This window comes from Hypanus sabinus, chromosome 1, assembly GCF_030144855.1.
Source record: "Hypanus sabinus isolate sHypSab1 chromosome 1, sHypSab1.hap1, whole genome shotgun sequence".
NCBI classification, from domain to species: domain Eukaryota; kingdom Metazoa; phylum Chordata; class Chondrichthyes; order Myliobatiformes; family Dasyatidae; genus Hypanus; species Hypanus sabinus.
In genome coordinates this window covers 112,689,649-112,705,374 of record NC_082706.1, presented here as the reverse complement: position 1 = coordinate 112,705,374, position 15,726 = coordinate 112,689,649, and the positions used below count along the sequence as shown (strand labels likewise).

The 15,726-nt window shown below is 40.8% G+C and overlaps 1 protein-coding gene across 2 annotated transcripts in view; it reads right to left on the bottom strand.

Moving 5' to 3' along the window:
* Positions 1-15,726, bottom strand: part of zc3h3 (zinc finger CCCH-type containing 3) — a 280,002-nt gene that overhangs the window by 88,083 nt on the left and 176,193 nt on the right. For both annotated transcript variants that reach the window (XM_059974653.1, XM_059974644.1), the window contains exons 6-7: positions 1,974-2,061; positions 70-228 (exon numbers count right to left, since the gene is read on the bottom strand). In XM_059974653.1, coding sequence (XP_059830636.1) covers positions 70-228; positions 1,974-2,061 — 247 coding nt within the window. The remainder of the gene's footprint in view (positions 1-69; positions 229-1,973; positions 2,062-15,726) is intronic.

The window sequence follows — 15,726 nt, the reverse complement described above, 5'->3', positions numbered from 1 at the left end:
ATCAATGAGCAGAATAAATTTCACCAAATAAAGATTAGCAAAATTCAGATTCAGGAAATACAGATATACCTTGTGCAAACTGCAACTTTTTCAGGATCGTGTATATAGGGACAATTGTCTCCTCGGTTGCACTTGCCAAATCTGTTGTAGTACATACAGTATTCCTTCTTCTTGGATTTTTTCAGCTTGGCTTGTCTGATTATAGCCAAGCTGCGCTGCACGGCACGGCTGTAGGTATAGATATTTGGTTAGATTGTGGAAAAATGAAATCAAATTCTTCTATTCAATGTTAATTTAATACTGGTAATAAAAACAAATCAAAATAATTGGAAAAAAGGCAATAGTAAAAAATAATGAATGATGCAAGCAGGCCCCATTTAGAGCACAATGAATAAAAAAGACATACATGAGGAATCGGAAGTCTAGTGATTTTGGAAAATCTCAGCCCAAAAAAATGGGGGCCTGTTCTGGCTCAGGAAAGTAGCTCAGGGGCATATACAAATAGATGATAAAAGCTGACCTTGCTAACAATGCACATATTTCATTAATTAAGTAAAAGGCTTGGGTCCTTCAACTTCTGATGCATTGGGATCAAGAAGGAAAAAGTAGAAAGAAATCATATGATGTTGTCACTAGTCAGTTGTATAAAGGGAGTACAGAATCATTTTTTTGGCTCATCTAAAAAAGGATGACTCAATTCTAGGAGAAGGTTGCCTGCCAGCATCATCAGCTTAAAGAGGTTTAGCAACAACTAATCATCATAGCATCCAAAGTCACAAGAATTATTTTGAGGATATAGTCGTACATAAAACCTCACAAACAAAAATCACTATGTATGTTTAAGCCCCAATGGTTGGAGGACTTATAGTTGTAAATCAGAAATCTTCACAGCTCTATCATTCCATGTTATAACTCATACATAAAAAATATGAGCATAGATGGTGAAAACATGAATGAAACTGTTAAGATGCTAGAACTAAATTACTTATTTTTAAGTAAACAGGTCTATTCCTAGGGTTCTGTTAACACCTTTTGCCTTTGTGAAAGTCCCTGGTTTCCCACAGGCACCTCCTTCACAAATGTACAGCACAATTATTAACCTGCAATAGCGAAATTGTGGTAGGTGTCCTGAATCCTATACTGAAGCATGAGTAAATAAACAATCCTATATACTCAAGTGTATACGCTGAATGATGGATTACTGTACACCTTTAAAAGCTTCAAAATGAAAATTTTCTAGGATTCTTATATAATCTGGAGCAGGGAAGTTTGCTTAAAATTAGAGGATGAAAATTAAAAAAAAAAATAGGAAGCAGATCTTCATAAGAAACAGTACAGAAATCTGATGAACATTAGCAAAAAAAAATTGTGATCCATTGAATTCTTCAAAACTGAAGTGGATATGTTTTTACAGGGAACAACATAACTGTTGTACAGAACCAGTAACCAAAAGTCACCTTACAGATTCTAGTCAGAATCACTTGTTTGTCTTTTTCCAATATTTTAAGTGTTGCTTGGCTAAGTCTTTGCAGAGTCCATCATAGGATCAGAAACTGCACATACCAGACCATTCTCAGGCGCAGACCCAGATCTGACTTCCAATTCAACATAAATGCAGCATGATAAATTAACTTCCATTTGGTCTTCTGTCTTGTACTCCACGTCTCCATAATACAGCTCTGCTTTGAAAAATTAAAACCTTCCATTCTCTTCTCAATTCTACAGAGGGATTGCTGACCCAAAACATTAACTTACTCCTTATAAAGGTGTTACTTGACTGGCTGAGTTCTTCCTACTTTTCTTATTATGTTTCAGATTCCATCATCTGCAGTTTTAGTTGGATTTTTATTGACAAATCAAAGAAAATTTGAATTGAAAATTCATCACTTCAGATTAATCATCTCATCATGCAAATATGGGAAATAAAACCAAGCTATTACATGCTAGAAAAATAAGAAGATGCATTAACTAACCTTGCAATGTGCCTATTCGTGAATGTCTTGGTGAGACTGCTGGATAGGTAGAGGTCACAATTGTCAAGAACAGTTTCCGATTTGATTGCTTGAACAAAAGAAAAAAACAAAAGGATTAACTTTTAACTCCTAAAAGGTTGGAACCCCACAATCTGGGAACCCAAGACTGATACATTCACATCCCCATTCCAAGATACATTCCTAACCACTGTGATTGAGATTCTCTTCAGCAATTGGGACTGCCCACACAAGCCATACATATAATCATTTTAACTGACTCTGTCTTCTTTCCTTACTGCCTGTGATCTTTCTTCCCTCCCACCCAACATACTCATACCTGTATGAGTGGGTGCTAAGAAGCATCTTTATTCAAGCAGAGAGAAGATTACTCCTGAATATGCTTAAACACAAGAACTGGCACTCACAATTTAAGATGTAGTTGATGAACATGTCAGAGAATAAGTTTCAGGGCAAGTAGAGAATGGGATCAACCTGAGTGCTGGCATAAACTCCATGGTCTGAATGACCTCCTTCTAAGTAATAAAATGTGTAAAAGATTTATTCCCCTCCACTGACAGTCCAACTGGGTAAACACATGAAATTATCTTAAATATGATAAACAGGATCAACAATTGCCTTTAATTTGGTAAATGGACAGTAATTAGGGCAAGAGGTCATGTCTAATAATGCTTCATTGTGGGCACACAAACGAATGCCCACCAACTGCACTGCTAATATATCGTACATTTTACATACATCATGCGTTAGAAGTTTGGACTCTGCAAACAACACAAATTACTTTGGTAACATGACAAACTGTCTACACCTAAGACTGAAGGAGTGCAATTTAATTACAGGAGATAGAGTTTTTGCTTCACTGGAGTCTTCAAATGACTAAGGTGTTGCAAAACTGGTTCCCCATCTGTTCCTCTGCAAGTAAAAGCTTAAGTCAACTGAATTTAGCATATTTTACTACGACAGCGTTAAAAATATTTCACAAAATACAATGAAACCATAACACACAGAATTAACAAAGGTAAGAAAATTAATTATCTGAGCAGTATATCCAGGAACATACAACCATGTTGATTAATCCTATCTCCTTATGCTCTCCTTCTGTCTTTCCAATCCTATACTGAATGCTTACTGAGCTTCATCCTCAAATATCAACTTTAAAGAAATTGTATTGCTTCTGAACTGTGAGTGTATCCATAGTTTTTTTTTCTGTTCCCCATTCAAAATCACACTTATTTCCTCTTATTTCAAAGTCACTAACATGATTATAAAAGTTTATTTATAAAAAGCTTATCCTGTTTCACACTTTTATTTTTTATTCATGCTTTTATTTATATTGTATCTTATAGTAATTTTAATGTCTTGAACTGTACTACTGCCAAATAACAAATTTCATGACATAGTGTAGTCACTGATAATAAATCTGATTCTCATATTTTAAACATTCCAGTGTTATGCATGTGTGTATTTATTTCTTGAGACACAGCAGAGTAGACCCTTCTGATCCTTCAAATTGCACTAGCCAGCAACCCCCAATTTAACCCTCACTTAATCATGGGACACTTTACAATGATCAATTAACCTACTAATTGGTACATTCTTGAACTGTGGGAAGAAACCAAAGCACCCAGAGGAAACCCAAAAGCTTCGATGGTGACCTTGAGAATGGGAACATGAAACACAACATGAACACGGGTAGGGCTTGGGGAGAGTGATGGCAAGTAATGATTAATTCAGTGGTTTGAGCTGGTACGAATGTATTAGACCACTTACTGCAGCATTTTATGTATGTGGAGTGAGCATAAAAGTAGAGCGGTCAGGGGCTCAAAAGAAGTTTACTGAGGCCTCAACGACAGGCTGGATCATGACCAGTGCCCCAAATTGGGCAGAGCGGGGTGTGTGTTGCAGTGAGGGGGCCAGTGCACATCTAGGTAAGTATTTTAATACTTGCTCTGTCCTGTGCCAATAAACAAAATTTTTGAAACTGGCAAGAAGAATTTGTGCCTTTCTGCCTTACCAACCAGGTCTGTGAACCTTCTCACGTAAAATTTGGCATAATAGGCAAGGATCTGACAAATGCAGTAGAAAGTAAAAACGATTCAGAATAACAGTAAGTAAGACACCCTCCCCCCATACAAAGAATACCAAATAACAGAGTGAACCAATAACTTTGCAGGGTTTAGCAGCCTGGCCAATTTAATGATAGACTAGGGTCTATGGTGTGTGGGTTGATTTGATGGACAAGCTGGACCTTCAAGGGGAAAAGATGGGACACTACCTTGTGGCCATTGTAAAGGGATTAGGGTTCCTGGAGAAGAAGGGGAGATAAAGATAAGCTTTTAGGCTGCTGGCAGCTATCATAAAACAACACAAGACAATCTCTTGGATAGAGGAGGAAACAGGGTATCTTAAACACGAGAGGGAGTGGGCTGGAGGAAAAACCAGAATCTGTGACCACCTATTCCTCCAAGGCATTTGGTGGATTTGGGGAATTGGTATAGACAGAATTTGGGGAAATCATCAGCAGAGTGGTTATTAAGGATATGGGATTCAGAGTGACTCACTGGGAAATGGGTGCCCTGGGAGGATTGACATCAAGCCATAGCTTGAACAATGGCCTATAGGGAACAGAGGGAAAGAATTGTGGAAATTGTTAAGATATGTGCTAACCAAACGGTGTGCAGACACTTTGCACAGCATTTCTTTTTAAGTGTGGGCACCAAGTTCACTGAGCATAGCAAGACAAGATGAAGATGCAAAAGAAGGATTCAAGGGCAACTCTTTACTAGTGGACTGTTATTTTACTAATTCTCAAGTACTATTGGCTTTTAACACATGGATTTAATTGGTTATTTACACTTGAAATGTGGATGATTAGTTCACAGAGTTTCTATTGACTTAGTATTTGCTTACAACTGGTCAATTTCTGTATAAAAATGGCAATTCTTTGTTCAAACTTCAGAGCAGTGTGGTGACAGGGGCCAAGCAGTTCTCTTTGTTGACCAGTAAATAAAGTGTGGTCAGGGAATCAGTGTAAGTTGTCGACATCCATTTAACTGCTGATGACAGTTAGTGCAGGTTCCACCAAGATGGCTAACCCTTGATTTTGTTATACGGGAGACTGAAATTGTGCCCTGGCCGCTGATCAGTTCCAAATTCCCAAATCCTAGGTAGCTCATATTTGAGCAAAGAACTGATTACGCTGTTGGAATGCAAACTTCTTGCTGTGTGAAGTTGTCAATGTAGGCCATCACATTAGTCACCAACATATTGAGAAACTTGGGTAATGGAGTTAATGGAGGAATATTGTGGCAGTAAAAAATAAAATGGGGGAGCACCTTGAGTGAGGTTCAGGTCCACCAAGTGCACCTATGGGCTGTGTCTCTCACGAAGAGAGTATAAGTAAGAATTCATACTATATTTCAGATTAATCCTTGAGGTGGGAATGTCCATCTTAATAAATGTTACCATAAACAGGTTGCAACTCAGGTTGAGGGAAATGTATTCTGTTACTTGAGTGGAATGAGAATTGTTAATTAGAACTCTGAGGGTTTTGCAAAATTATCAAACTTAGTTAAACCATCAGAGAGTTAAATCCACGTAGGGAGATGGGGAATGTATTGTATGTATCGTTTAGAAAAAATTGTGATGGCTATACAAATTGAATGTTATTTTGACTTTTACTGCTCTTTAAATTTAATCAAAATGGCAGTGATCAAGTTTTGGCTGATCAATCTACTTACAATTTTATCGTAAACTTAGTTTTAACATTAACTGTTCTATATGCATTTAACCGATGTGACCTACAACTCTGATAACAGTCAGCTTCCACCTCCACCAGCACATCAGACAATGCCGTTTATTTTCAATAACCCTTTCCCGAACTGTACAATTACAGCTCTACCCACTGTAATTATTTCTGAACCTGTTATTCTTACTGTAAGTGAACAACTAAATTTCTTGGTTGATACTGGAATCATCTTTTCCAGAATTCATGCTTTTAATTGGCCATAAGCACCCTTAAACAATGTATCAGTTAAGTATTGTGGGACTTGTAGGACCACAAGTCACTTTATCTGCTTCTTATAATGTCACTTAGCAGCTTTTCAGATATAAAGGAGAACATCAAGTCCTAAGACATTCCTCGGCACAGAATTATGATAATTAAATGTTTGCTTGTAACAGAGAGTCTATGAGTGAAAGGAGGTAACAATGTGGGGCAAAACCCTTTTAAAGGACAATTAGATCTTATAAAAACTCTTCCATAGTGCTTCAGTATGTGGATAACTTGCTTGTAAGCTTTTCAAATCATAAAACTTCTGAAGAAGATTTTTGGACTAAAGTACTAAAGGATGGGAATAATCAAAATGAGTAGGATGCACCAATATTCCCAATATAGCAGATAAAGTGATGACAAACTGCCAGAGACATAATCCCAGGAAAACACTGCCAGTATCTGCCACTGCTGGGCCCTCCTCTTGGGAGGTCATTTATACATCTTCAAATAGACTTTACACAATTACCTAGATCTTTTAACTAAGCACTTGGTTAATGTATGTTTGTTTTCTCAATGGTTAGAAATCTATCTAAATCGTTGAAATGATGCTATAATTGTTCTTAAACTCCTAGAATTTATTTCAAGGTTTGAAATCCCTGAGTGATAACAGTCCTCACTTTACCAGTAAAGTGATACGGGAGTTAACAAAAACCTTGCAGTGTAAGCATTATGCTGCTTAACTGTACCACACACTATCTATGGGGGTAGTAAAAAGACAGAAACTGTTTGGAAACTGGACTAAAGTGGTCAGACATGAGGAAATCTGCAGATGCTGGAAATTCAAGCAACACACACAAAATGCTGGTGGAACGCAGCAGGCCAGGCAGCATCTATAGGGAGAAGCACTGTCGATGTCTCGGCCCGAAACGTCATGGGATAGTACTTGGATATCCCATGTACTTGACAGTCGCTCCTCCCCTTTTGGTTAAACAAACTGACATCCATGAGTGAAAGAACGTGGCAGTTTTGTGGAGCACTACTACCACTCTTAAAGGTTACCAGCAATGGGTGTTTGAAGCCCAAGAAGATCGTGATGACTGCAGCATGCCATACATAGCAGTCAGGAGATTAAGTATTGGTGAGGTCTACCAATAAAAGAATTGCCTTGAGCCCTTGTGGGAAGGTGCATTTCAAGAACTGCTAACCACATATGCTGCTCAGAGGAAGCCAACTTGGGTCCATGCATTGCACATTAAGCTATTGGTGCCACCAGACTAGGGAACTAGTAGTGAGATGAACCATGATGACAAGTGTTTCAGCAATATTTTGGTTTACCACATTTACATTTAGCAAATTACTTTGGCCATCAGTCTTTGGGTCTGAGTATAAATTAGTGGAATTAATTTAGAGTGCAGCTCTGAGCAATGTGTTTTTTAAAAGCCATGGATCTCAGACCAGACAATGCAGATTAAAATTCATCTGGATGTCTGTATTATGGGTGTGAATCGGCAGGCGTGAAGTCTGTGTGTAGTTTAAAAAAAAGGCATTGTAGATACAGATAGACAGATAGATACTTTATTGATTACAAGTGCACAACTATACAAATATTAGAAAAGAAATAAGAAAGAATAAAAAAATAAGTTACCTCAAACAGTCTAACAGGAAGGGGTCATCACTTCCTTGGCTGACTCACTATACAGCCTAATGGTCAAGAGTAAAGATAACCTCAAAAAACCTCACATTGCAGCAGCACAGTGGTCTTAGTCTATTACTAAAAGTGCTCCTCTGTTCAGCCAAGGTGGCATGCAAGAGGATGAGAAACTGTCCAGAAATGGCCAGGATTTTCCATAGGGTCCTTTGTTCTACTATGGCTTCCAGTTTGACTCCTACAACAGAGCAAGCCTTTCTAATTAGTTTATTGAGCCTATTGGCATCACCCATGTTGATGTTGTTGCTCCAGCACACCACTACACAGAAGATTGTACTGGCAACAACAGACTAGAACATGTGATGGAGAGGCCTGCATACTCCAAGGAACCTCAGTCTCCTCAGGAAGTAGAGATACAATGTAAATATGGAATTGGCCTTTGATGTTTAGCACATAAAATTTTGAGACCCACATCGGGTCAGCCAGACCTTTCGACCAAAAACATTTCCATATGATACCTGCTATACCTTGTTTTGCTGAATAAAAAAGCTGCTTTGTGTCTATCAATACTTTTCTCTGGTGACTTCATTTACGCAACAAGGAATGACTAACTTAATTATTTGATCATTACTGCTTCTTATCTTTCTGCAAGAGGACCACAACCTTTTTGTGGTTTGGAGGTTTCTGTGCCTCAGTGATCTGGGCAGCTACTTTGGCTGGAGTCAGGGCTTTATGTTTTGGCTCTTGGTAAGGTCACCCATGCCAAACAGGTCAAAGGGTAGAGACTAGATCAAGAGCAGTCCACTGTTCCTCCAAATTTGGGGGTTTAACTCAAGGCTAATAACCCTGACTGGCAAAACAAAATTGTTATGGAAACAGTGATGGAGAAGTATTCTTGAGTCTTCACCTGGAACTTGCACGACTGACGGTAGTGAAAACTGAGCTACTGACACAATGAAGGAAGCCCTGAACATTGCCAGACATAGGGGACCTTCACTGCAGTCCTAAACACCAGTAGAGAGCTTGCAATTTTAATTCACTGTAATATGTTATATGTTTTGGATAGACTGTGCATCTGTTCTTTTCCTAAGAATTCTGTTAATGGGACACTGAAAGACGGTCAGTACTTCATGGGGTAGTACTTCCTCAGTTACAAGCAGTCCAACTCGACGGCTCCTGCCATGAATGTAATTCCCCAACCGTTAAGGTAACGAATGCTGGTGCAGGCTGTACAATGCTAAAACATGCAATCATCCAGAGGGATGATTCTGAAGTGGTCAGGGGCTCACAGGAAGTTTACTGGGGCCTCACCGACGAGCTGGATTACGAATGGCACTGTGGATCAGGAACAGCAGGAGGTGTGCTGAAGTGATGGGGGCTCACATACATCTAGATAAGTATTTTAATGCTTGCTCTGTTCTGCCCTAATAAAGGAAATCCTAAAACAGATAAGTAGAATTTGTGTCTTCTGCCTTACCAGCCAGATCCACAACCCTTGTGGTGTAACAATTCCCTTACAATTACCAATCACAATAAACTCTGTTGTACAACTTCTGAAGTATCTGTATTCTTGCAACAGAGTGGAGCCCAGCATTGTATGAGTACTATAAGGTCTTTGTTGTGATAAAATCGAAAATTCAATTAGCTTTTATATTAACTGGCTCATGAACCATTGGCTCAAATTACTATTTTAACCACATGACTGAGCCAGTTTCTATTCAAAGTGTGATTACTCCTGTTCCTTTCCTGCAAAAACGCATTGTGTTACAATTTAATTGCAACAAATTACATCTTTCACTTTTTTTTAAACTTACTCTCCAGTCCAACCAAAATTCCTTTGGAAGTTACCACAGACTTACAAACTATTTTGCTATTAACTCCAAACTTTCAACAATCTCCCTTTCTTAGTATATAGTCAAACCATTTGTGTGCTCTGTGCACTGAAGTGACCACAGTAGAAATCCATTGCTGTCCTGATGCAATTCTCAACCTAAACTGCTTCTATAGATGCTGTTCTTCTAGCAATTTATTTTTTGGTCAAAATTCCAGCATCTTCAATATTTTATCTCCATTCTGAGAACCTTTGTTACTCTATTGGTACAAGTCAGTCTAGCTTACTGCAAAAAGACAAGTGAATTTCTTGTGCGTTCAGCATTATTTTCTGCACAGACAACAGGGTGCAGACCATATTAGATTTATTAATGAGTAATAAGCCAAAGTTAATTAAAAGACTGATGAAGGGAGAACATTTATCTAATGATAATCATCATACAATGGGGAACAACTGAAAGACAGAAATAAGAAATGACTACTTTGATTTCAGACTGAGGCAGGGCTGACTTCCATGTAATAGAACAGAAACTATTCACAGTAAATTAGACACATTTGTAACTGGGTCAAACAACAGGAAATCTGTTAAAGGTGTTCAAAAGATAATTTAATGTGTTGTATAACCAGGCTGCTCCGCAAAAGGGAAAGAAAACTCTATTTAGAACACAGGGAACAGAACAGGAACAGGCCCTTCAGCCTATAAAGGCTCTACTGAGCATGATACCAAATTGAACTAATTCCCTCTGACTGTACCTGTCCCATATCCCTCTATTTCTTCCATATTCATGTGTTTATACAAGAAGCTCTTGAACCCCAACATGGTATCTGCTTCCACTATTAACTCAAACAGCTCAATCCAGGCACCTACCACTTTGTGTAAAATTTGACCCCATAATCCCTGTAACCTTTCCCCTCCTCTTCTTAGAACTAGTGTTTGACATTTCTACCCTGGTGAAAAAGATTCTGTCTATCCTATCAATGCCTCTCATAATTTTATATACTTCTATCAGTTCTCCCTTCAGCCTGTAGTTTACTAGAGGAAATAATCCAACTCCTTCTAGTTGATACTCTCTAATCCAAGTAGCAACTACACAAAGCACTTCTGTACCCTTTCCAATGACTCTACATCCTTTCTGTAATGGGGTAACAACAACTAAACAAAATACTCCAAGTGCAACCTAACCAAAGTTTTATACAGCTGGACCTGATTTTCATACTCTTCCTGCTATCCATATCAAAAGTCTGTTGTAGTATATTAAAGGAGAAAGGATCAACATTAAAAAGAGGAAGAACATACATAAAAGGCAAAAAAAAAAATCCTGCAGATTGTTAAAGACAAAAAATGCCTAAAACTGGTGACAAGAGTGCCAGAAAAAAAAAGGTAGTGGATTCAGTATACCAATATTTTACTGTTATATTCAGAAGGCGAATAATAGCAGGCCAGGAAAGCAAGCAGAATATTAAAAAAAAACAGCAATGAATGATTAAAAGCTTAGCAAGGGAGGAAGATGATGAAGTATAAGATAAAGTTAGCCACAAATATATATATGAACAGATTCTAACTCTTTCTCTTGATATTTTAAAATGAAAGAAATTAATGAAGTAAGGACTGGTCCTACAGAAGGTGAGTCTAGAGAAACATGGAAAACCAGGGCATGGCAGATAAATAAATATTTCGAACCATCCTTGTCAACAGCGGATACAAGTGATATCTCAGCTGTAAATCAACAGATGGAAAGGAGGGGAAAAAATCAGGCAAATTGGAAGCACTTTGTTAGAAACATAGAAAAGTACAGCACAATACAGGCACTTCAGCCCAAAGTGCTGTGCTGAAAATGTGCTTACTTTAGAAATTACCTAGGTTACCCATTGTCCTCTATTTATCTAAACTCTATGAACCTATCCAGGAGTCTCTTAAAAGACCCTTACTCTTCCGCACTCACCACTCTGCATTAAAAAAAACTTAGCCAACACCTACTCTGTACCTACTTCCAATCATCTTAAAACTGTGCCCTCTCATGTTAGCCATTTCAGCCTTGGGGAAAAAACCTTTGACTATCCACATGATCAATGCCTCTCATCATCTTATATACCTCTATCAGGTCACCGCTCATCCTCCGCCGCTTCAAGGAGTAAAGGCCGAGTTTCACTCAACCTATTCTCATAAGGCATGCTCCCCAATCCAGGCAACATCCTTGTAAATCTCCTCTGCATCCTTTCTACAGTTTTCACATCCTTCCTGTAGAGAGGTGACCAGAACTGAGCATAGTACTCCAAGTGGGGTCTGACCAGGGTCCTACATAGCTGTAACATTACCTCTTGGCTCATGAACTCATTTCCACGGTTGTTGAAGGCCAATGCACTGTACGCCTTCTTAACCACACGGTCAACCTGAGCAGCAGCTTTGAGTGTCCTATGGACTCAGACCCCAAGATCCCTCTGATCCTCCACACTGCCATGAGTCTTGCCATTAATACTATATTCTGCTATCGTATTTGACCTACCAAAATAAACCACCTGACACATCTGGGTTGAACTCCATCTACCACTTCTCAGCCCAGTTTTGCATCCTATTGATGTCCCGGTGTAACCTCTAACAGCCCTCCACTACTATCCACAAAACTCCCAACTTCTGTGTCATCTGCAAATTTACGAACCCATCCCTCCACTTCCTCAGCAAACACGAGGAAATCTGCAGATGCTGGAAATTCAAACAACACACGCAAAATGCTGGTGGAACACAACAGGCCAGGCAGCATCTATAAGGAGAAGCACTGTCGACGTTTCGGGGCGAGACCCTTCGTCAGGACTAACTAAAAGGAAAGATAGTAATAGATTTGAAAGTAGTGGGGGGGGGGAAGGGGGAAATGCAAAATGATAGGAGAAGACTGGAGGGGCTGGGATGAAGCTAAGAGCTGGAAAGGTGATTGGTGAAAGTGATACAGAGCTGGAGAAGGGAAAGGATCATGGGACGGGAGGCCTCAGGAGAAAATGGGGGGGGGGGGGTGGGTGGAAGCACCAGAGGGAGACGGAGAACAGGCAGAGTGATGGGCAGAGAGAGAAAAAAAAACAAACAACTAAATATGTCAGGGATGGGGTAAGAAGGGGAGGAGGGGCATTAACGGAAGTTAGAGAAGTCAATGTTCATGCCATCAGGTTGGACGCTACCCAGCCAGTATATAAGGTGCTGTTCCTCCAACCTGAGTTTGGATTCATTTTGACAGTAGAGGAGGCCATGGATAAACATATCAGAATGGGAATGGGATGTGGAATTAAAATGTGTGGCCACTGGGAGATCCTGCTTTCTCTGGCGGACCAAGCATAGGTGTTCAGCGAAACGGTCTCCACTTCCTCATCCAGGTCATTTATAAACATCATGAAGAGAAGGGGGTCCCAGAACAGATCCTTGAGTCACACCACTGGTCACCGACCTCCATGCAGAATATGATCTGTCTACAACCAGCTTTTGCCTTTTGTGGGCAAACCAATTTTGGATCCACAAAGTAAGGTCCCCTTGGATTCCATGCTTCCTTACTTCCTCAATAAGTGTGGCATGGGGTACCTTATCAAATACCTTGCTGAAATCCATATACACTACATCTACTGCTCTTCCTTCATCAATGTGTTTAGTTACATCCTCAACAAATTCAATCAGGCTCGTAAGGCACGACCTGCCCTTAACAAAGCCACGCTGACTATTCCTAATCATACTATGCCTCTACAAATGTCCATAAATCCTGCCCCTCAGAATCTTCTCCATCAACTTACCAACCACTGAAGTAAGACTTACTGGTCTATAATTTCCTGGGCTATCTCTACTCCCTTTCTTGAATAAGGGAACAACATCTGCAACCCTCCAATCGTCCAGAACTTTGATTGATGATGCAAAGATCATTGCCAGAGGACCAGCAATCTCTTCCCTCGCCTCCCACAGTAGCCTGGGATACATCTCATCTGGTCCCAGAGACTTATCCAACTTGATGCTTTCCAAAAGCTCCAGCACATCCTCTTTCTTAATGTCTATATGCTCAAGCTTTTCAATCTGCCATAAGTCATCCCTACAATTGTCAAGATCCTATTTCGTAGTGAATAATGGATCAAAGTATTAAGTACTTCTGCTATTTCCTCCGGTTCCATACACACTTTTCCACTGTCAAACTTGATTAGTCCTATTATTTCACACCTTATTCTCTTGCTCTTCGCACACTTGTAGAATGCCTTGGGATTTCTTTAATCAAGTCAAGTCAAGTCACTTTTATTGTAATTTCAACCACAACTGCTGGTACAGTACATAGTAAAAGTGAGACAACGTTTTTCAGGACCATGGTGTTACATGACACAGTACAAAAAATTACATAACTACGTAAAAGCAACACAGAGAAAGCTACACTAGACTACAAACCTACACAGGACTGTGTAAAGTGCACAAAAACAGTGCAGGCATTACAATAAATAATAAACAGGACAATAAGGCAAGGTTTCAGTCCAGGCTCTAGGTAGTGAGGAGTCTGATAGCTTGGGGGAAGAAACTGTTATATAGTCTGGTTGTGAGAGCCCGAATGCTTCGGAGCCCTTTTCCAGATGGCAGGAGGGAGAAGAGATTGTAAGAGGGGTGCATGGGTCCTTCATAATGCTGTTTCCTTTGCAGATGCAGCTTGTAGTTGAAATGTCTGTGATGGCAGGAAGAGAGACCCTGATATTCTTCTCAGCTGACCTCAGTATCCGCAGCAGTGCCTTGCGATCCGAGGTGGTGCAATTTCCGAACCAGGCAGTGATGCAGCTGCTCAGGATGCTCTCAATACAACCCCTGTAGGATGCGATGAAGATGGGGGGGTGGGGGGGGGGTGGGAGATGGACTTTCCTCAGCCTTCGCAGAAACTAGAGGCGCTGCTGGGCTTTCTTTGCTATGGAGCTGGTGTTGAGGGACCAGGTGAGATTCTCCGTCAGGTGAACACCAAGAAAGTTGGTGCTCTTAACAATCTCTACCGAGGATCCGTAGATGTTCAGTGGGGAGTGGTCGCTTTGTGCCCTCCTGAAGTCAACAACCATCTCTTGTTTTGTTCACATTAAGAGACAGGTTGTTGGCTCTGCACCAATCCATTAGCCACCGAACCTCCTCTCTGTAAGCTGATTCTGTGAGCTGTAACCCGTGCTCAGTTTGATGGTATTGGAGATGCTGCTCCCGACCTGGACTGACTGAGGTCCCCCAGTCAGGAAGTCTAGGATTCATTTGCAGAGGGATGTGTTCAGGCCCAGTAAGCTCAGCTTTCCAATCAGTTTCTGAGGGATGATTGTGTTGAATGCTGAACTGAAGTCTATGAACAGCAACCGAACGTATGGGTCTTTTTTGTCCAGGTGGGTTAGGGTCAGGTGGAGGGTAGTGGGAATGGCGTCATCTGTTGAGCAGTTGGGACGGTACGCAAACTGCAGGGGGTCCAGTGAGGGGGGCAGCAGGGTCTCGATATGCCTCATGATGAGCCTCTCGAAACACTTCATGATGATGAATGTAAGTGCAACGGGACGATAGTCATTTAGGCAGGACACTGAAGACTTCTTTGGCATAGGGACAATGGTGGCAGCCTTGAAGCACGTTGGAATGGTGGCGCTGCTCAGGGAGATGTTGAATATGCTGAAGATGTCATTGAGAACATCTGCTAGCTGGTCTGCAAATCCTCTGAGCACTCTACCAGGGATGTTGTCCGGTCCAGCAGCCTACCGTGGGTTGACTCTGCACAGGGTTTTTCTCACATCGGCCACGGTGAAACACAGCACCTGGTCATTCGTAGGAGGGGTGGACTTTCCCACCGCCATGTCATTTTCAGCCTCAAACCGGGTGTAGAAGTTATTCAGCACATCTGGGAGGGAGGCATCACCTGCACTGTCAGGTGATGTTGTCCTGTAGTTGGTGATGTCCTGAATGCCCTTCCACATGTGCTGCATGTCGCTGCTGTCCTGGAAGTGGCTGTGGATTAGCTGGGCGTGTGCACGCTTTGCCCCTCTGATGGCCCAGGATAGTTTGGCCCTTGCTGTTGTTAGAGCTGCCTTGTCACCTGCTCTGAAGGCGGAGTTGTGGGTCCTCAGCAGCGCACGCACCTCCGCGGTTATCCATGGCTTCTGGTTAGCGCGTATAGTAATGGTGTTGGACAGATTAACATTATCAATGCACTTGCTGATGTAGCTGGTCACTGATGCTGTGTACTCCTCTAAGCTGGTAGAGTCCAACTTGCAGTAATCCTGCTTGCCAAGGCCTTCTTATAGACAAT